Raw genomic sequence first — 22,726 nt, forward strand, 5'->3', positions numbered from 1 at the left:
GGGGAGTGGGTGTGGCGCCACTCCATTGATTGCCGTTTTGTTTCAGGTTCGAAGTGATGAACCCATGTTTCATCGCCTGTAATAATCTTTGACAAGAAATTGTCACCCTCAGCCACATGACGAGCAAGCAATTCCGCACAGATCGTTCTCCTTTACTCTTTATGGTCTTCGGTTAGACAACGAGGGACCCAGCGGGAACAAACCTTTGAATATCCCAACTGGTGAACAATTGTGACAGCACTACCAACAGAGATGTCAAGTTGAGCACTGAGTTGTTTGATGGTGATCCGTCGATCATCTCGAACGAGTGTGTTCGCACGCTCCGCCATTGCAGGAGTCACAGCTGTGCACGGCCGGCCCGCACGCGGGAGATCAGACAGTCTTGCCTGACCTTGCGGCGATGATGACACACGCTTTGCCCAACGACTCACCGTGCTTTTGTCCACTGCCAGATCACCGTAGACATTCTGCAAGCGCCTATGAATATCTGAGATGCCCTGGTTTTCCGCCAAAAGAAACTCGATCACTGCCCGTTGTTTGCAACGCACATCCGTTACAGACGCCATTTTAATAGCTCCGTACAACGCTGCCACCCGTCGGAAGTCAATGAAACTATACGGGACGAAGCGGGAATGTTTGAAAATATTCCACAAGAAATTTCCGGCTTTTTCAACCAAAATTGGCCGAGAAAAAAAATGTGTTGCATTACTTATTGAACTGCCCTCGTATATCTTCACTTCAAGAAATAGGGTCCGATGAATTTTGCTACTGGGGGAGCTGTAGGTGTTGTAGATGGTTTCCCCAGATTGTTCAAGCCACAGCAGAGGACGTCGTACCCAAATAGGTGACCCGCTTCATCACCCTGGGCTGGTCCGAATCCCTTCCCCACGAACGACACCGTCAACCTTCGAACCCTGCACTCACTAATACATCAGCTGCAAGCCATCAGTGGCAGCCTATTCTGTTCAATGGCTCGGGGCGGGTGTCAGGTAGTAATTCCTATGCGACTTATGCCGCATACAGACCATTGGGGAGAGACACACGAAGCCATTTGCCAGGCGGCACCTATGCTAGTCAGGAATGTCCAGGGATATGTGCCGCCACGCAGGCGACAACGCTATAGAAATTTTCACTCTGGCCGACACCGCAACAAGTATTGTGGCATGTCCACGACAGAGCTGGCCCCCACCTCGGTGACGTGTGGCTGGTGGTCGTCGACACTCACTCTATATTTCCCAAAGTGGCTCACTCAAATGTCACATCCATACTCTAAAAAGCGCCATAGGTGCTCCTCACAACTTGGTCTCTGACACTAGACCACACGGTCTTTAGCAGAAAAAATAGCCCCTTTTCATACCACCACTAACAGCGAAGCCGTGTCCTTTGTCCGCATATTCAAAACACTATTGAGCAAATCCATCGGTATTGCGAACATGGACTATGCCCTGTATGCTTTATCACACTATGAAACACGCAGTTCCAGGGCCGACCAGCAGCTTATGCAGTGAGCACCGCCGTGGGGGCCTGCTCATACGGTTGTTTGCCAGAATGGATTCTGGGCGTCGTCGCAGTCGGTGCCACACAATGTTTGACACAGAAGGGTAGCACGCAAGTGAACTCCATCCTGCCTGCTGTACACTGATCTGGCAACAGCTCAGCCTTTCCCTGTATCATCTCCAGTTCAGTGACTCTTCCTACCGCGCTGCCCCCGATTGCTTATATCATCAAGCGTCCAGGCGTTCGAGTCTATGAACGCCCAGTTACTGTCGGAGGTCGAGATGGACAAGGAACCTCCGATCTCTTCACCAACAGGGGACGTGGTGCTCCCGGTGACTGACCTATTCACGCCACCTAGAGGCCAAAATACCTTTCCAAGCAGCGACCTGGAGCTTCAGTGATTGTTGATATTATCCTTGTGACGCACCCTCTACCAAATTGGACTATGGATTGCTATAAAATCAACGACTGGGCTGATAGCGACAATGCGAAGACTTACTGACTTTCTGGTGTCATTCTACCAGCATCAGGTTTACACGCTCACATCGACCCTGGTGATTCAGGTTTAATAAACCTTTTAAAGTTGTTCTGTGGTTGAACCCTATTACATAGCAACCAAACAAGTGTCTTCAAAGGAATCGAACTGGGGAAAAAAGCAGATTTATGACACAACTTGACTAAAAGAAGGAATCAATTGATACACATCCTCAGACATCAAAGAAACTTTAGTTCGTTAATAGAGGGAAGTGTGTGTGTGTGAGTATGGGAAGGCGCAACAGATAAAAAACGTAAAGGAAGACTAAAACTTGATTAAAGTAAGCAGGTTCAAACATAGTTCTGCAGAGATGGAGGGTATGCTCGTGTGATCAGACACATGAAAACCAATTTACGGATTGGAGATAACAACAACAACGACGATGGCGACAAGGCATAGCACCAGCATGGCGAAATTTCGTTTCCCCATACAGATGAAATCGCAGCTGCAGACCCGGCACATTCTGCCACAATGCGGAAAAGCCTCAACATTGGTGAATTCGCTGCTTGCTAAAAAGCTGTGTGCACTAAGTTATTCAAACATCTCTTGTACTACATCTGTGTTATGTACAAACACGACATTGTCATCGACAAACGCCATTCTTTCCTCCCGTCTTTAATTAGTATTCAAACGAAACGTCCTCGGTTCCGGGTTCGAACCCCGCCACCGCTGAAATTTGGAAAAAAATCATCAGCAGTGGCGGCCGAAGACTTCCATCATAGGAAGACACCCTTCATTCAGACTACGGCCTCGTCAAAGAGGGCGGAGGAGCGGACAGAAGGTCTGGACACTCTTGCCTTTGAGGTGGGAAACTGTCCCTAAAGGCAGAAGATTCATCAATAATCAACGGTATGACGACGCGGATGGCAAAGGAAACCACTGCATTGAAGCCACACAATGTGTATCCACCCGACATGTGGCCTGAAGTTGAAAAGTGTCGTGATGATCTCTGCGTTGGTAAAAGATTCCGACTAGTCCCGCTTTCAGATCTCCGTGAGTGGATTGCCAAGGGGAGGTGACCATGAGAAAAAACAGAATAACCAACGAAAGGATAACGTCCTACGAGTCGGGGCGTGGACACAGGGTAATACCAACAGCACCAGAGAATGGTATAACGAGAGCAGGATTCGTAATGAGTAGGAAGGTAAGGTAGAGAGTGAGTTACTGTGGACAGTTCAGTGATAGAGTGGTCCTCTTCAGAATCGACAGCAAACCAACACCGACAACGATACAACGATAGGTAAGGTATACATGCCATGTCACAAGCCGAAGATGAAGAGAGAGAGGAAGTATATCAGGATCGTGAACGGGTAATTTTGTACGTAAAGGAAGATGAAAATCTGAAACTTCCTGGCAGATTAAAACTGTATGCCCGACCGAGACTCGAACTCGGGACGTTTGCCTTTCGCGGGCAAGTGCTCAACCAACTGAGCTACCGAAGCACGACTCACGCCCGGTACTCACAGCTTTACTTCTGCCAGTACCTCGTCTCCTGCCTTTTCAAGATGAAAATCTAATAGTCATGGAGGACTGGAATGCAGTTGTAGGGGAAGGAGTACAAGAAAAGGTTACGGGAGAATATGAGCTTGGGACAAGAAATTAGAGAGGAGAAAGACTAACTAAGTTATATAATAACCTTCAGCTAGTAATAGCGTATAGTCTGTTCAAGAAACAGGAGAGGAGGAGAGGCCAGGAGGTACGGGAAGATTTCATTTAGATGACATTATGGTCCGGTAGAGTTTCCCGAAAGCAAATATTGGATTGTACGGGCTACCCTGGAGCAGATCACAATTTCGTAAAGATGAAGAGGAGGCTGAATTTCAGGAGACTAGTCAGAAAGAATCAATGCGTAAAGAAGTGGGATACGGAAGTATTAAGGAATGAAGCGGTACTACTGAAGTTCCCTGAGGCCAGAGATGCTCAGAAAGGAATAGCTCAGTAGATAAACCAGATGAAGAAGAATGGCATCTCTAAAAGGGCAATCAAAGAAGTTGGAAAGAGAGAGGAGGGAGGAGATTAGTGTTTTACGTCCCGTCGACAACGAGGTCAGTAGAGACGGAGCGCAAGCTCGGGTGAGGGAAGGATGGGGAAGGAAATCGGCCGTGCCCTTTCAAAGGAACCATCCCGGCATTTGCCTGAAGCGATTTAGGGAAATCACGGAAAACCTAAATCAGGATGGCCGGAGGCGGGATTGAACCGTCGTCCTCCCGAATGCGAGTCCAGTGTGCTAACCACTGCGCCACCTCGCTCGGTAAGTTGGAAAGAAAACCGTCGGTTCAAAGTAAGTAACTGCGAAGAAACCGTAGGTAACAGAAGAAATACTTCAGTTGATCGTTAAAAGAAGGACGTTCAAGTAAAGTCAGGAATACAGAACTGCAAGCTCCTTATGAATGAAATAAATACGAAGTGCAGGGAAGCTAAAGGGAAATGGTTGCATGAAAAATATGAAGATATCGAAAACGAAGTGATTGTCGGAAGGACTGGCTCAGCGCATGGGAAAGTCAAAACAACCTTCTCTGGAACCAAAAGAATGAGCGATGACATTAAGAATGCAATAGGAATTCCACTGTTAAGTGCAGAGGGGAGAGGGCATAGACGGAAAGATATACTGAAGTCGTCTATGACGGGAAGACTTGTCTGATGACGTGATAGAGGAAGACAGAGCAGTCGATGTAGAAGACGTTTGTGATCTAGTATTAGAACCAGATTTTAAAAGACCTTCGGAACACAAGCTCAAATATGGCGAAAGGACTGATAACATCCCATCAAAATTTTTGAAATCATTGAGGAAGTGGCAACAAAACGACTATCCACGTTGGTGTGTAGAATGTATGAGTCTGGTGACATGCCATCTGACTTTCGGAAAAGCATCATCCACACAATTCTGAAGATGGCAAGAGCTGACAAGTGCGAGAATTATCGCACAATCAGCTTAACAGCTCATGCATCAAAGTTGCTTACAAGAATAATATACAGAAGGAGGGAAAAGAAAATTGAGGATGTGTTAAATGACGATCAGTTTGGCCTTAGGAAAGGTAAAGGCGCCAGAGAGGCAATTCTAACGTTACGGTTGGGAATGGACGCAAGATTAAAGAAAAATCAGGACACGTTCATAGGATTTGTTGACCTGGAAAAAGCGTTCGATAATGTAAAATGATCCAAGATGTAAGAAATTCTGAGAAAAATGGGGATAAGCTATAGATAGACGGGTGATGTACAACGTGAACAAGAACCAAGAGGCAATAATAAGAGTGGAAGAGCATGTACCAAGTGCTCGGATTAAAAAGGGTGTAAGACAGGGATTTAGTCCTGCACACCTTCTATTCAATATATACATCGAAGGAGCAATGATGGAAACAAAAGAAATGTTCAAAAATGGTTCAAACGGCTCTGAGAAGTATGGGACTTAACATCTGAGGTCATCAGTCCCCTAGACTTAGAACTACTTAAACCTAACTAACCTAAGGACATCACACACATCCATGCCCGAGGCAGGATTCGAACCTGCGACCGTAACGGCTGCGCGGTTCTGGACTGAAGCGCCTAAAACCGCTCGGCCACAGCGGCCGGCAGAATTGTTCAACAGTGGAATTAAAATTCAAGATGAAACGATACCGATGATAAAATTCGCTGAGGAGGTTGCTACCCTCAGTGAAAGCGAAGAAAAATTACACTAGCTGCTGAATGGATTGAGAGTAAATCGAAGAAAGATTAAAGTAACGAGAAATAGTAGGAATGAGAACGGTGAGAAAGTGAACATCAGGACTGGTGATCACGAAGTAGATGAAGTTAAGGGATTCTACTACCTGTGCAATTGCGGACCGAGCAAGGAGGACATACAAAGCAAATAAGCACTGACAAAAGGACGTGCTTGGCCAAGAGAAGTCTACTAGTATCAAGATCCTAGCTTAAGGAAGAAATTTTTGAAAATGTGATTTTGGAGGACAGCATTGTACGGTAGTGAAACATGACTGTGGGAAAACTATTAATGAAGAGACACGAAGTGTTTCAGATGTGGTGGTACAGACGAATGTTGAAAATTAGGTAGACTGATAACGCAAGGAATGAGGAAGTTCTCCTTAGAACCAGTGAGGAAAAACAGTGATAAGAAGAAGGAACAGGATGGTGGGACATCAGTTAAGATAACTTCAATGGTACCAGAGGAAGCTTAGAGGGTAAAATTTTTGGAGGAAGACAGAGGCTGGAAAACATCCAGTAAATAATTGAGGAGGCAGGTTGCAAATGCTACTCCGATACCGAAAGGTTGACACAGGAGAGGAACTGCATTAAACCAGTCAGAAGACTGATGACTAGTAAAAAATCTTTAGTTGATTTGAAAGCAGCACCGTCTGAGCGTTAGTTACCTACACGTTGCATAAATCATTTGCAAGATATCTAACAAACCAGCATGATTTGGATGCATGTGCTTCTAAGTTATCCATTTAGAGACAAATAGTGTAGGGGCATAAATTTAACGAAAATGAATGTATAAGTCTTTGTCATAACTCATACTACAGGTGATTCACAAATATAACGACAAAGTATACATCTTGGTCTAATGTACTACATATGCCACCAGTCTTCAACTCAATATACAACCATAGAGTAGGACTGATTCCATAAAAGACGATTTGAAGTTATATCTAAAATTTCCGTGGCTGCACGCCAATCATATGTTATCGGATAAGTGATTAAACATTTTACGGTTATAGATGGAAAAGCTTTCTAAGCTTTTGATAACGTAACTAATGAATTCTGAAAGTCATTTCTTTGTGCAGTGTGGAAACTTGAGACCGTCTTGATTGCTGAGTGGTCAGCGCGGCCGACTGCGATGTGCAGGACCCGGGTTCGTTTCTCGGTACTGGCATGGGTATGTCCTTGGTTGGAAGACTGGAACAGGGTGCACTAGCGCCTCGTGGTATTACCTGACCGAGTAGTTGTAGCTCCAGATCACGAAAACTGACAACGGCCGGGAGAGCGTTGTGCTAACACCACAACCTCCACATCGCACCATATGACATGGCCGGCAAGGGATGGCATGGGTGCCGGTCGGTACCCATTGGCCGACGGAGCTGGTGGACAGAGCTTACGTTTCTCGTTGAAACAAGGACATTACTATTCTTCTCAGATGGTTTTAGATAACTTACGACGAATTTCACTACCGATATACGAGGTGCGACAATAAAGTAATGAGACTGATGTGAAAAAAAATGTTGCTTACCGTTTTAGTCAAGTTTAGTGTTGTCTCCTTCAAAATAGTTCCCTTCTGATTGCACACACTTTTTCCAGCGCTTCTGCCACTGATGGAAACATTTCTGGAACTCATCTTCTGTAATATCCTCCAAGACCCTCGTCACAGCTTTTTCGACACCTTGTGTTGCTTGAAAATGGTGTCCTTTGACCGCCGTTTTGACTCTTGAATATAGAAAAAAGTCGCACGGAGCGATATCTGGTGAATAAGGTGGTTGTGGTAATACTGTAATTTGTTTTGAGGTTCAAAATTCTGTACTGACAGACCAGTATGGGATGGCGCATTATCGTGATGCAGAATCCAATTATCAGCAATGTTGGCACGGACACGAAGAACTCTTTTACGAAGTCTTTCTAAAATTTCTTTGTAGTAATATTGGTTAACCGTTTGTCCAGGAGGCACCCACTCTTTATGAACAATTCCCTTGGAAGCAAAGAAGCACACAAGCATGTATTTCACTTTTGACTTTGACATGCGAGTTTTTTTTGGTCTGGGTGATCCCTTTGAGCACCATTGCTAACTCTGGCATTTTGTCTCTGAATCGTACTGAAAAAACCAACTTTCATCACCAGTGATAACACGGCTCAACAATTCTGGATTGATTTCCATTTGCTCTAACAGATCGGCTGCCACATTTTTCCTTGTTTCTCGCTGTTGTGATGTGAGATTTTTGGAGACCATTTTTGCACAAATCTTTCTCATACCACGATCTTCAGTTATTATTAGGCGTACCGGTTTTCGATTGATGTTCAGTTCTTCTGCAATCATTTTCACGGATAATCTTCGATCAGATCGTACGAGTTCACGCACCCTGGCCAAGTTGACATCCGTCCGTGAGGTTGATGGTCGTTCACTGCAGTCTTCATCAATATTCGTTCTGCCTTCATTAAACATTTTATGCCAACGAAAAACTTGAGCTCTTGAAATAACCTCCTCTCCAAAAGACTTCTGAAGCTTACCGAAAGTTTTCGTCTCGTTTTCACCCAATTTAACGCAAAAATAAATGGCATACCGTTGCACAATATTATGCGGTTCCATTTCCGTGACGAGACATGTTAGCTTATTACAGCACAACTCACGACTGAGCAGTTGCATCGATGTGCTGCTTGGACTAGAAGCAGCTTATAGACCAAGGTCAAAGATATTGTACCCATGGAAGCCTGCCGGGTTGCCACATCTTGCGAAGAAAATCAGTCTCATTACTTTATTGTCGCACCTCGTATGTGTATTCTAACTTATGTACTTAGATGACTACTGCTCATAGCCGGCCGGGGTGACCGAGCGGTTCTAGGCGCTACAGTCTGGAACCGTGCGACAGCTACGTTCGCAGGTTCGAATCCTGCCTCGGGCATGGATGGGTGTGATGTGCTTAGGTTAGTTAGGTTTAAATAGTTCTAAGTTGTAGGGGACTGATGACCTGAGAAGTTAAGTCCCATAGTGCTCAGAGCCATTTGAACCATTTTTGAACTGCTCATATTATCCTCGCTGCACCCTTTCCTAGTGACAGTTTACTCCCTAAAATTATCACAGAACATAAAATATTCTGATGTAGAAATCAAGGTCAAATTACACATTTAGAAGCTAAGTGAGCACTTACTATGTACCTACATGTTTAATTTGGCGTTGATATCTACATCGGAATATTTTATGTTCTGAAGATGGCAGTAGCCGAAACCGGTAATAGCGGAGTGTGAAAGTTTGTGTGATCAAGACAGACCTATTAAATAAAGTGCCACAATATGATCATGGACTCATTTTCCGACTGTCTTCAATTGATAAATTACGACAGAAGATGTTAACGAATATGCAAAATACGGTAAGATGCTTCTTTATATGTTTGAAAATTAAAAATTACGGGAAGAGCACAAATTGATAACCTTAAGTGTCAAAGAAGGAAATACTACGATTCTTTAATTTCAGATTTTCACTTTGCAGTAAAATAAAGTGCTACAATATGTTCACGCACTCATTTTCAGACTTTATGTCTTCAGTTGATGAATTATGACACAAGACGTTAACGGGTGAAAATATCCAAAATACATTAAGATACTGCTTTATTTGTCCGGAAATTGGAAATTACGGAAAGAGCACAAATTTATAACCTTGAGTGTCAGAGAAGCAGAATAGGACGATTCTTTCATTTCAAATTTTCATTTTGATGTACAGCCAAACATTTACAGCGTACATCTCTATTAACTGACTCCTGTCAGCTGATTTTTATGTTTTGCTGTTATTCTGTTTCTCCTGAATGTATAGGTATAGTAATTAAACCTTATAAACAATGACCAACCACAAACACATAAAAGCGTTAGTCAAAAGTGGAAATACGTTTAAGTTGGGGAATAGTAGTTCTGGAGTCTTTAAATGATTATTTTTAAATTTTGTGAGTAACTTACATTTCGTACACAGTCATATTTCGAATGTAGTTTTCCAGAATGCAGTTTGGCACACTTTGACTTAATATACATCTGTGCAATGCACCGATAATTATGTGATAAGTACCATTCTGGATTATAGCGTGCCAGACGCAATGACAGTGCTTCGTTACATGTTTTTTTTTTTCAAACTGGAGAAACCATTTGTATAGGTGTATCTAAACATTCTTTGGGAAATGTTATCATTAGCGTGTTTCTGTACGAGCAGTTTGAGTTGCGGTTGTTATAACCAACACCGTAGGGTCAAATGAGTTGCTCAAGCTACTGTAGCCACTTGAATCGCTTCGGTGTCGCCTGCCCGCAGTACGAGCTGCAGCTGCGCGCCACAGACGCGACGCGCGGGTTGCCCGACGGGCAGGGGCAGGCGCGGCTGGTGGTGCGCGTGGCGGACGCCAACGACCTGCCGCCAGCGTTCCGGCGCGCCATCTACCACGCCGAGCTGCAGGAGGAGGAGGACCCCAGCAGGCTGCCCATCAGGATTCTGACGGTGAGTCAGCTATTAATCAACACAGCTTAAGACAAACTGCAACTCCAGGAAGGATAGCAAATATCCAAATTTTAGCTTTTGTGTATGTACAATACAGCAGGAAGAAAATATTTTATCAGGGGAACATCCGCAACTGAAGAACATATTAATGGAATAACATATCCGTCTCGTTGTTGTTGTTGTGGTCTTCAGTCCTGAGACTGGTTTGATGCAGCTCTCCATGCTACTCTATCCTGTGCAAGCTTTTTCATCTCCCAGTACCCACTGCAACCTACATCCTTCTTAATCTGCTTAGTGTATTCATCTCTTGGTCTCCCTCTACGATTTTTACCCTCCACGCTGCCCTCCAATACTAAATTGGTGATCCCTTGATGCCTCAGAACATGTCCTACCAACCGATCCCTTCTTCTGGTCAAGTTGTGCCACAAACTTCTCTTCTCCCCAATCCTATTCAATACTTCCTCATTAGTTATGTGATCTACCCATCTAATCTTCAGCATTCTTCTGTAGCACCACATTTCGAAAGCTTCTATTCTCTTCTTGTCCAAACTATTTATCGTCCATGTTTCACTTCCATACATGGATACACTCCATACGAATACTTTCAGAAATGACTTCCTGACACTTAAATCTATACTGGATGTTAACAAATTTCTCTTCTTCAGAAACGCTTTCCTTGCCATTGCCAGCCTACATTTTATATCCTCTCTACTTCGACCATCATCAGTTATTTTGCTCCCCAAATAGCAAAACTCCTTTACTACTTTAAGTGCCTCATTTCCTAATCTAATTCCCTCAGCATCACCCGACTTAATTAGACTACATTCCATTATCCTTGTTTTGCTTTTGTTAATGTTCATCTTATATCCGTCTCAGTTGCCAATAATTTCTTATTTATTGCACGACCGGTTTCCAAGCCCAAAGCTTCATCTTCAGGTGCCATCAGATAATTACGACGATATAAATTTTTGGCAGTTGGGCAGGTCAACCATGGGAGGTCACATCCATGTCAAATAAACACATGAGAGCGTAGCACCAGCAACTGTGCTGTCAACGGGGGGGGGGGGCGGGCGGAGGGGGGGCGAAGAGGGGGGGGGGGGAGAGAGGGCTTGGAGATAAAACTTTAGGTGCCCAAATTAAAAGTCACTGGCAGCCAAAGTGGATTTTTTATTCTAACAATAGTAGGAAGAACAAGAGTAAATTTCTAGGGAATTTAGTACACAGAACTTGCGGTGGTATAAGCTGCCTGTTGCATTAGGGGTTGGAATTCTGTTGCTGTGCCGCGCTAGCTTGTGCAGATTCCTTAACCTACGAAATCCAGCGGACCGCGATCTTCTTTTTAATGCTCAAGCTCATCTGACTCCAACTACATTTTCACTTCTACGCCCTGTCGCACAATGGATACACACTCCTCTCTTTATACTACATGTGCTACAACATCAGGTATTAAAAACTACTAAAACGATCAAGGTCGCCACAAGGTTCTGAAACCACAAAACAAGTGTCAGGATAGGACTGTTTCATTACAGTAGTCACGCGCAACTACAGCACACCACATTTGATTTTAAGAAGCACTAATCAAATCCTACGCTAATTATCTACACTAAAACGTCTAGGACACAAACTGTTCCTGGATAGGGGAAACCAACGCCAATGAAGCAAGGTAACTGATATACATCTCACCAACGTTGTACTCTACTACACTCAGATCCATCCGCCAACTCAGGAGGTTTGATGAAGAAGCCTTGTGCTCCAGACTGGATCGCATAACAGAAGTTTGGGCCAGCTGTTCAGGGCCACTACCTCCCTCCACGCTGCTTTAGATTTTAATATCGTTTTATAATAAGTGCGGTTGTAAAGAAACTAATCTTACCAGATGACTTGGTGAAAGACAGACCGTCTTTCCCTACATGTCTCGAATACACGAAATAATTTGTATAATAAATAGGACATACACAGATTGAACGAAGGACTGACTTGTTCACTGAATTTTCTGGCGGACTCCAGTATTTTTTAAGCACGCAAGACTGGATACATTGTTGCCTCGAGCAACCCAGCTATTCAACGTCTTTTTAGCTTTACGTTAGTCGGTTAGCTGAATGCGCCATAACGCAGCCGAACTCACCCTTCCACAAAGGGCTGTTGTGTGTCTCTTCAAAGACGCGCCAGGCCTGGTGGGCCACTTTGCACTCTAGCATCCACCCTTACTCCAATTTTCATCACAACCACAGGATCTGACAGTAATCTTGCTATCTCCTTATTTATTTGCTCTGTTACATTACAAGCTTCCAACTCAGCCATTAGCAGTTGCTACAGTCCAACTAGGCATCAAACAGAATCATACGGACATGCCAATTCATGTTGCTTTTCCTCTGTGACAGTTCATCTATCGTGGTGACTAGCAAAAGTGCAGTCCCTTGGCAACAAAATGTTTTCAACGGATCAGAAATCTGGAAGCCGTATTGCTTAGGGCGACAGTGAAACATGTCTCGAGCTGGGACACGCCAGCACAGGCAACATGAGGTCTCGCTTCATCTTGTTTAAAGATTATGTCACTGAAGCCTCGAAAACAGATCACAGCCTTAAGACTACTGCTGTCCAAATTACCTACTATGTGAACTAGACTGACCATGTTGTGTACCTATTGGCGCTCCATTCTTTCAAGCCATATGTAGGCCTGTATCACAGTGACAACTGCATTTACGACAGCATGAATAATGGGTACTTGTCTGAGGAGACATCGTGGTGTCAGTTCTATGTCTAGAGTTGTCGTTGCCGGGACTAGTATCGGTGGACCTCTTTCTTGTGCGACGTTCAGGGAAGAAGCAAGAATAGTCGCCCTGATGACAGTGTATGGTGCTGCAGAAGTTGTCATAGTCGCACTATCCGACAGGATACTTTACTTCCTCCAAAGAATCCTATTCCCTGAGGCATGACGTAGCTATAAGCCTTCAGGCCTGAGCAAACAATATCTCGGTCGTCCCGGATGCTAGCCGCTTGAGGTGGTTCGAGATCCTGCGTGACGTTAGATCTCAAACAACGCGAGCGGAAACATTGCGGAACGATGAACAGCGGTATCGATATGTCACCGTCATACCGCTGTCAAATTCCGACACTTGCTGGCAACTATATCTCCAGTTTTTTTTTTTTAAGTCATCGGTCTTTTTTAATTCAACATTCTGGCGGCTACAGCTGTTATCAGTGTACCAGTGTTTCACATTTGCGATGACTTATCTCTCATTTACGTTAACCTGTGATCATACACACTTAAATATGTTACCTAGACAAATTTATTCCCTAAATTTCATATTTGATTACCCTACGTTAACTATTTTTTGATGTGAATTTTTTCCGTCAGGTTATCAGTTTAGCATTTATTTCAAAGAAATTAAATACAGCTCGAGAACAATCACGAATACAAGAGAAAAGACCAAAATTCTTTCAAACTCTAGAGTGCATAGGAACATAATCCAGAGGAAACAATTTTTAAATTCCCAACACTGTGTTACAAAATTTATGTGAAATAAATAGCTGTGGCCACAAAACATTGTTAATTACAAAGGCTGTTACAGACGAGCAAAACCACGCTCTCAGGCCTGCCTCATACCAGCAGCTGCACCGGCTGTTTTCTGAACACACTGATTACAGTTTGGTACAGCAAAATTCTAAAACAACAGACGAGTGTACATGTAATATCAAACAATTATTTCAGAAGCCCACAGGCCACCTCGAGCTCTGGATTGCAACACAGCACCAGTAACATTAATTAATAAAGTATTTTCAAAAATAGGAAACGTTTAATGCCCAAGTTTAAATGAAATATACACGGCGTCAGCTAATGGCGCTGCACTGTTACTCAGCTGTCAATTTACTTGAAAAGGCAACACATAGACACCAGCAACAATCGTCCAATAGCAAACAATTAGAGAAAGGTTGTTTTGATAAGCTAATCGGCCAACGACTGCAAACTTAACGTTGTTAAACAAGAGTGTATTTTCGATAAATTCGCCACGCTTACGATAACTTAATAAAATGGAAATCACACAAAAGATTTAAAGGGAGCTTTAAACAAATATGAAAATAAAACGCCTTTTTGAAAAAGCAACCACCGTATTGACATATCTAATTAACATAAGGCTAATACAGCCGAATGGTGTTAGGAGCAGGGCAAAATACACTAAACAATCAAAACACGGACAACGAACAAAGTTTTAAAGAGTTACAGGTGCTCACCCATATCATATCGAAGCAAAGCTCACTTCTGTTCATCCATATAGATGATTTTTTAGGAGATCTTTGTATAATGCATTGGTGACAGTGTTCCCTCTAGGCATGTAATGCTCCAAAACGACGCCTTTTTCGTCCCAAAAGAGAGTCAGCATAACCTTCCCTGCTGATGGTTCTGTTCGAAACTTCTTTGGTTTTGGTGGTGAGGAATGGCGCCATTCCTTGCTCGCTCTCTTCGTTTCCGATTGGTGGAAGTGAACCCAGGTTTCGTCCCCAGTAACGATTCTTGCAAGGAAGCCATCACCTTCTCGTTCAGAGCGCCGAAGAAGTTCTTCACAAGCACCAACACGTCGTTCTCTCATTTCAGGAGTCAGCTGCCATGGCACCCATCTTGTAGACACTTTGTGAAACTGGAGCACATCATGCACAATGTGGTGTGCTGACCCATAACTAATCTGTAAACATGCTGCATTGTCATTCAATGTCACTCGGCGGTTTCCCTTCACTATGGCTTCAACTGCTGCAATGTTCTGTGGAGTCACAGCTCGTTGTGCCTGACCTGGACGAGGAGCATCTTCCACTGAAGTCACACCATTTCCGAACATCCTACTCCATTCGTAGACTTGCTCCTGTGACAAACATGCATCACCGTACTGAACCTTCATTCATCGATGAATTTCAATAGGTTTCACTCCTTCACTACACAAAAACCGAATAACAGAATGCTGTTCTTCCCTAAAGCATGTCGTAAGTGGGGCGGCTATCTTTATACAGATACTGCGACGGTATGTGTGCATCTGCACTATGCTGCCACCTTCAGGCCATTCTGCCCGCTGTTTGTAGCACGCTTACCAACTTGCAGGATAACGGGGCGAAATTTCGATTTGTTATTACAAATTTAAGGTTTTCATTTGACTCACCTTCGTATGTAAAAGATTAGGAGATAATCTGAGCGGCCCTCTTAGATGGTTTGCAGATGATACTGTCATTTACCTACTTGTAAAGTATCAGAAGATCAAAACCAACTGCTAGATGACCTTGAGACGCTATAGCAATTGTCTATGGGAACTGTATCTAACAACAAGAAAGAATAATGACCCAGAAACACCCAAATTTTATAAAAACTACTGTGCTACATTAAGAAAGGTTATTGAAAAGTCCAGAAGCATGTGCATCATGTCTGAGATTAATACCTCTGACAAAAAAATCACAACAATTTGGAATATTATTACAAGGGAGACAGGGCAACCAAGAGTACAGGATGGCGGTAACACCATCAGAGCGAATGGAAACTTGATAAACAACAAGCTGGAAGTCGAAAACATTTTGAATACTCATTTTTTAAATGTTGTAGAGAAAATAGGATCTAAATGTTCATTAGAAGAAGCAAGGCAGTTAATGGAAGAGGCCTTACCCACTCCATTTGATACAATTGAAATTCGACCCACCTCTCCTTCTGAAATTAGGAAGATAATAAACTCTCTCAAGAATAAAAGCTCACATGGAATTGATGGCATCTCCAGCAGGATAATAATAGTTTGTTCCCAATAAATAAGTGGGATTCTTAGCCACATATGTAATAGCTCTCTGAAGCAGGGTATTTTTCCAGATAGACTGAAGTATGCCATTGTTAAACCACTGCATAAAAAATGGGGATACGTCTGATGTCAACAACTACCGCCCAATCTCTCTTCTGACTGCCTTATCTAAAATTCTTGAAAAAGTAGTGTATTGTGGAGTAGCTTCACACATTTGTAAAAATAAAGTTTTAACAAAATGTCAGTTTGGTTTCCAGAAGGGTTTTTCAACGGAAAATGCTATATATACATTCACTAATGAAATATTAAATGCTCTGAGTAACCGGAAGTCACCTGTTGGGATTTTTTGTGATCTATCAAAGGCTTTTGATTGTGTAAATCATGGAATACTTCTAGATAAGCTCAAGTACTGTTGTATGAATGGGACAGTGCTCAAATGCTTTAAATCATACCTAACTGGAAGAAAAAAAACTCATCATTGAGTAAAAGAGTGTTCATTTCACAAAAGCGTGTAATCAGAATAATTGCTGGAGCTCATCCAAGATCATCCTGCAGACACTTATTTGAAGAGCTAGAGATCCTCACTGTAGCCTCACAATATATATATATATATTCACTTATGAAATTTGTTATTAACAATCCGAACGAATTCAGAAGTAATAGCAGTGTACGTGGCTACAACACTAGGAGAAAGGATTATCTTCACTACTCAGGGTCAAATCTAACTTTGGCTCAGAAGGGGGTAAATTATGCTGCCACAAAAGTCTTTGGTCACTTACCTAATAGCATCAAAAGTCTGACAGATAGCCATATAGCATTTAAAAGGAAATTAAAAGAATTTCTTAATGGCAACTCCTTCTACTCATTATATGAATTTTTGGATACAGTAAGTGGGTATTTTCCCCAAACCCCACAAAAAAAAATTTAAAATATTAAGTGACATGTAACATTTTGTGTAATGTAATATCTTGTATAGACACCTTTTATTAACCTGACACGTTCCACATCATTAGAAGTGTCGTATTCATGATCTATGGAAAAAGTACTAATCTAATCTGAATAATGAAAAGTGCGAGGTCATCCACATGTATAGAAAAGTAAATCCGTTAAATTTCGGTTACGCGATAAATCACAGAAATTTAAAGGTTGTCAGTTCAACTAAATAGCTACGAAGTATAATTATTAACAACTTAAATTGTAGTGAAGGTATATCACAGACTGCGTTTTATTGCCAGAAAATTTATAGTACGCAACAGATCTACGAAAGCGACTGCTTACATCTCGCTAATTCGTTCTCTGTTAGACTATTGTTGTGCTGTTTGGGATCCTTACCAGACAGGATTCACGGAGGGCATTGAAGAAATCCAAAGAAGCGCAGTCAGTTATGTATTATTGCGAAATAGGGCAGAAAGTGTTACGAATATAACTCAAGGGTTGGGGTGGCAGTCGTAAAACAAAGGTCCTTTGCGTTGCGGCGAGACCTTTTCACAAAATTTCTATCACCATCTTTCTCCTCTGAATGTGAATAAATTTTACATTCGCCAACTTAGATGCGGATAAACGACCATCATAATAAAAGAAGAGGAATAAGAGCTCGTACAGAAAGATTTAAGTGATCATTTTTTCCACGCGCTGTTAGAAATAGTCTAAATGTGGTTCGCAGAAACCTCCGCCAAGCACTCAAGTGTGAACTGGAGTGTACTCATGTAGATGTAGACCTGCAATGGACGTACTACACAAGCTACTGAGCTTACTCGTTTAAAAATCTCGAGCGCACGTAGGCTTCTATTTTTAAGGAAAGCAGATCTTCTCCGCTCTTTAATTAGGCCTGAAAACTGAGGAGCTCTAGCGCCATAAAGGGAATCCCTCCGCCAGTGGTTAGCAGCAGCCCGCTGAGCAGAGGGCGCCGCCAGTTTCGGCCCTCCCCTTTATGCCTAATGAAATGCCTCGTAACAAACAATTCCCAAGCAGCGGAAATCCCACCGCGTAATACAGGCTACGTTCCACCACCGCAAACGCGCCTGCTAATGCAGAAATAATTGAAATGAACGTCCAATGCTCTACTGCGTTCCTGAATTCTCGAAATTCCAATAAATACGTAGTTGAAGTCTCGTGAATGCCACGAAAGATTATGCGCTCACGTAACCACACGTTTTAGTAAATTAGTATGATTAGGAATTTGTAGATGGATTTAGTACAACTATGTACGTTACGAATTTTAGGAAATTAGGAAATTACTAAGTAAAGAAGCAGATGAGTGTTGATAACATAAAAAGAGTCATATCATTGGTAACTAGGAGATCTAGAGGAGTTGATCATACGCTAGATATGAATGGTTTCTGTTTCCGTACTATCTGACACCTTTGACGATAAGTGGAACGGTCTGCCCTAGCCACACGACATTTTATTTCATTTCATTATAGTCGCCCTCGAGAAAGTGGATTGCACAAGGTCGCTGCTGACCTTGCAGTGTTGCCGCATCAGGTGCCAGCTAGTTTGTCGCCACAGTTCGCTCTTTGCGTGTTTTGTTATGCTTTAGTCCGTGATCTCGTTTTGCTTTACATATACACTGGCGGAAACAAACTGCAACACCGAAAAATGATGTAGAGCAATGGAATTACCGGTATACATTTATCTAAGTTGAACATATGTGAGTGATTTTGTTTCCAATGGGCTCGCAGCTCGATATAAGTCGTGTAAAGACATTACGAATTAAGTCCAAAAAGCTGCTTTTTTTTTTTTTTGAGATGTTTATTTAATCACGACAAGCCTGTTTCAGCACTATTGTCACCATCAGGCGATCTGAAAGTAATGATTTTATTATATACTATTTTCTAGGGCAGACGGTAGCGTACTTGTCATAAATGAGATTGACAACCAAACATTTATGAAATTCTTAACTTACCTATAACATCGCTGGTTAGTCACCTAAGCGTTTTTATTACGTCTTTTAAAGTTATTTTATGACGTAGCTTTCATAGACCATATTTGTTGGAAATTATAGCCTGAATTTTATTTGTTGTGTGTGACAATTTTTTTGTTTGACGTTTAACCAACGTTGTTATAAGTTTACATCAGAGAAATTACTTACCGATTTCCCTTAGTTACCGTGTTTGTTTTTATCTGTGAATGTGTGACTGGTTTGGCTTAGCTTATGTCTTTGATTGTTTATCCTTTTTCATGATCGATGATTAGAATAAAGTTTTCTGTATAGTGTTTATGTTTTGGATCTAGCTGCTCGTTGAGTATTTGTTGTGGATATTTGTGTGCATGTGTGTAGATTTCGAACTCTTCCAGAATATTGAGTAAGCTACCTTTAGGTGTTATATGCAAAATTTGGATTACATTGCAAGATGACAGGTTAATGAAGCGTGAGATGAGCCATTGCAAGTGCGAAAGAATAAAAATCTCCTCGACGCCGTGAAGACCCAACGGTACCTACCGGTCGCGGTGTCATCCTTTGCCCACAGGCGTCACCAGATGCGGATATGGAGGGGCATATGGTTGGCACACCGCTCTCCCGGCCATATGTCAGTTTCCGAGACCGGAGCCGCTACTTCTCAATCAAGTAGCTCCTCAGTTTGCCTCACAATGGCTGAGTGCACTCAGCTTGCCAACAGCGCTCGGCAGACCGAATGGCTACCCATCCAAGTGCTAGCCCAGTCCGACAGCGCTTAACTTCGGTGATCCGACGGGAACCGGTATTACCACTATGGCAAGACCGTTGGCGCAAATGCGAAAGGCTGGTGCATTAATAACCGGCTTAATCGCCACAATGTTGAATGTGAGCACGCATACATGCCTGTTGTATTTGGTCGGTCAATATAGGGATGGATAAGAGCTCAGATGGAAACGCAGTTCTAAGCAAAGAAGGGAAAGCAGAAAGATGGAAGGAGCATATAGAGAATCTATACAAGGGCGATGTTCTTGAGCACAATATTATAGAAATGGAAGAGAATGTAGATGAAGATGAAATAGGAGATATGATACTGCTTGAAGAGTTTGACAGAGCACTGAAAGATCTAAGTCGAAACAAGGCCCCGGGACTAGACAACATTCCATTAGAACTACTGACAGCCTTGGGAGAGCCAAGCCTAACAAAAGTCTACCATCTAGTGAGCAAGATGTATGAGACAGACGAAATACCCTCAGACTTCAAGAAGAATATAATAATTCCAATCCCAAAGAAAGCAGGTGTTGACAGATGTGAAAATTACCGAACTATCAGTTTAATAGGCCAAGACTGCAAAATATTAACACGAATTCTGTACAGACGAATGGAAAAAGCCGACCTCTCGGAAGATCAGTTTGGATTCCGTAGAAATATTGGAACACGTGTGGCAATACTGACCCTACGATTTATCTTAGAAAATAGATTAAGGAAAGGCAAACCCACGTTTCTAGCATTTGTAGACTTAGAGAAAGCTTTTGACAATGTTGACTGGAATACTCTCTTTCAAATTCTGAGGTCGCGAGGGGTAAAATACAGGGAGCGAAAAGCTATTTATAATTTGTACAGAAACCAGATGGCAGTTATAAGAGTCGAGGGACATGAAAGGGAAGCAGTGGTTGGGAAGGGAGTGAGACAGGGTTGTAGCCTCTCGCCGATGTTATTCAATCTGTATTTTGAGCAAGCAGTAAAGGAAACATAACAAAAATTCGGAGTAGGAATTAAAATCCATGGAGAAGAAATAAAAACTTTGATGACATTGTAATTCTCTCAGAGACAGCAAAGGACTTGGAAGAGCAGTCGAACGGAATGGACAGTGTCTTGAAAGGAGGTTATAAGATGAACATCAACAAAAGCAAAACGATGGTAATAGAATGTAGTCCAACTAAATCGGGTGATGCTGCGGGAATTAGATTAGGAAATGAAACGCTTAAAGTAGTAAATGAGTTTTGCTATTTGGGGATCAAAATTACTGATGATGGTCGAAGTAGAGAGGATATAAAATGTAGACTGTGAATGGGAAGAAAAGCGTTTCTGAAGAAGAGAAATTTGTTAACATCGAGTATAGATTTAAGTGTCAGGAAGTCGTTTCTGAAAGTATTTGTATGGAGTGTAGCCTTGTATGGAAGTGAAATGTGGACGATAAATTTTTTGGTCATAAGAGAATAGAAGCTTTCGAAATGTGGTGCTACAGAAGAATGCTGAAGATTAGATGAGTAGATCGCATAACTAATGAGGAGGTATTGAATAGAATTGGGGAGAAGAGAAATTTGTGGCACAACTTGACAAGAAGAAGGGATCGGTTGGTAGGGCATATTCTGAGGCAGCGTACTGGAGGGCAGCGTGGAGGGTAAAAATCGTAGAGAGAGACCAAGAGATGATTACACTAAACACATTCAGAAGGATATAGGTTGCAGTAGATACTGGGAGATGAAGAACCTTGCACAGGATAGAGTAGCACGGAGAGCTGCATCAAACCAGTCTCTGGACTGAAGACCACAACAACAACAACAACAATGCTGGTTAATGCTGGATTCTGGAGTTGCCTTCCGATCATGTCGTACATGGGCTCGACTGGCGATGGATCTACTGATCGAGCAGGCTAAGGCAACAAGTTGACTCACTGTAGAGCATGTTGGGCTACAACTGCGGTATGTGGGGGAGCATTACTGTACCGAAAAACACTCCCTTGAATGTCGTCCATGGATGGGAGCGCAACAGGTTAAATCACTAAACTGACGTATAAATTTGAGGTTAGTGTGCGTGGGACAACCACGAGATTGCTCCTGCTGTCACACGAAATCGCACCCCAGACCTCAACTCAAGGTGAAGGTCCAGTGTGTCTAGCATGCAGATTGGTTTGTTACAGGCCCTCAACTGGCCTCCCTCCAACCAACGTGCGATCACCACAGGCACAGAGGTAGAACCAGCTTTCATCAGAAAACACATCTCTATCCTGCCGTCCAGTGAGCTCTCGCTTGACGCCATTCAAGTCGCAAAAGGCGATGGTTTTTGGGTCAGCGGAATGCAAGCGACAGATTGTCTGGCTTGGAGCTGTCCTTGAAGTAACTGATTTCTAACAGTGCGTTGTGTCACTGTGGTGCCAACATCTGCTCAAATTGCTGCTTCACATCCAGTACGATGCGCCATAGACATACGTCGCTAGGCAGTGCCACGTGGCCGTCCAGAGCCCAATATTCTTGTGAACATACATTCTGGTAACCACCACAGCCAAGTCTTTCTACAGTATCGCAGAAGAAACATCCACCTACTCGTAGCTCTATTGCACGGCCTCTTTCAAACCCACTGAGTGGTTGATGACGGCTTTTCTGCCGCCTTAAAGGCATTCTTGATTAGCATCAACTCACCACGTCCTATCTCAAAAGATAGCTAACGCTATCGCTGTTACAGCGTATATTTAAAGCAAACCTCGTTTGTACGCTACTAGCGCCACTCTTATCTCCGACTGGCGCGAAATTTTAATAGACAGCACCTTTAATATGCATAACCTTTCGGTTAGTGTACCGTGTTCAAAGATTTGCAGGTCAGTACGATCATGCAACATTATGCCGTCTCACACCATAACACCTGGACTAGCAAGACGGTCATGTTCCTGGGTGCACCACCTGTCGGTATATGAAGGTACATCCAGCATTGTCGAATATGATCATTTTGAGGATCCACGTGTTATGATATGGGGAGCAATGATGTTGCATGGAAGTACTGACCTCTTGCGGCGCGGCACGTTTCTTTTTACCGCCCTGCCAGTGTCCAGCAATGTTCATTTGTCTAACTAAAAGCTGTAG

At 42.8% G+C, this 22,726-nt stretch overlaps 1 protein-coding gene and 1 pseudogene across 1 annotated transcript in view; one reads left to right on the top strand and one right to left on the bottom strand.

The window, feature by feature from the left end:
- Positions 1–22,726, top strand: part of LOC126474218 (putative neural-cadherin 2) — a 201,372-nt gene that overhangs the window by 16,379 nt on the left and 162,267 nt on the right. Inside the window, exon 3 of the mRNA XM_050101681.1 lies at positions 10,023–10,205. Coding sequence (XP_049957638.1) covers positions 10,023–10,205 — 183 coding nt within the window. The remainder of the gene's footprint in view (positions 1–10,022; positions 10,206–22,726) is intronic.
- On the bottom strand, positions 19,582–19,699 carry LOC126475709 (5S ribosomal RNA; annotated as a pseudogene).

The sequence above is a fragment of the Schistocerca serialis genome, chromosome 4, assembly GCF_023864345.2.
Source record: "Schistocerca serialis cubense isolate TAMUIC-IGC-003099 chromosome 4, iqSchSeri2.2, whole genome shotgun sequence".
Taxonomy (NCBI): Eukaryota; Metazoa; Arthropoda; class Insecta; order Orthoptera; family Acrididae; genus Schistocerca; species Schistocerca serialis.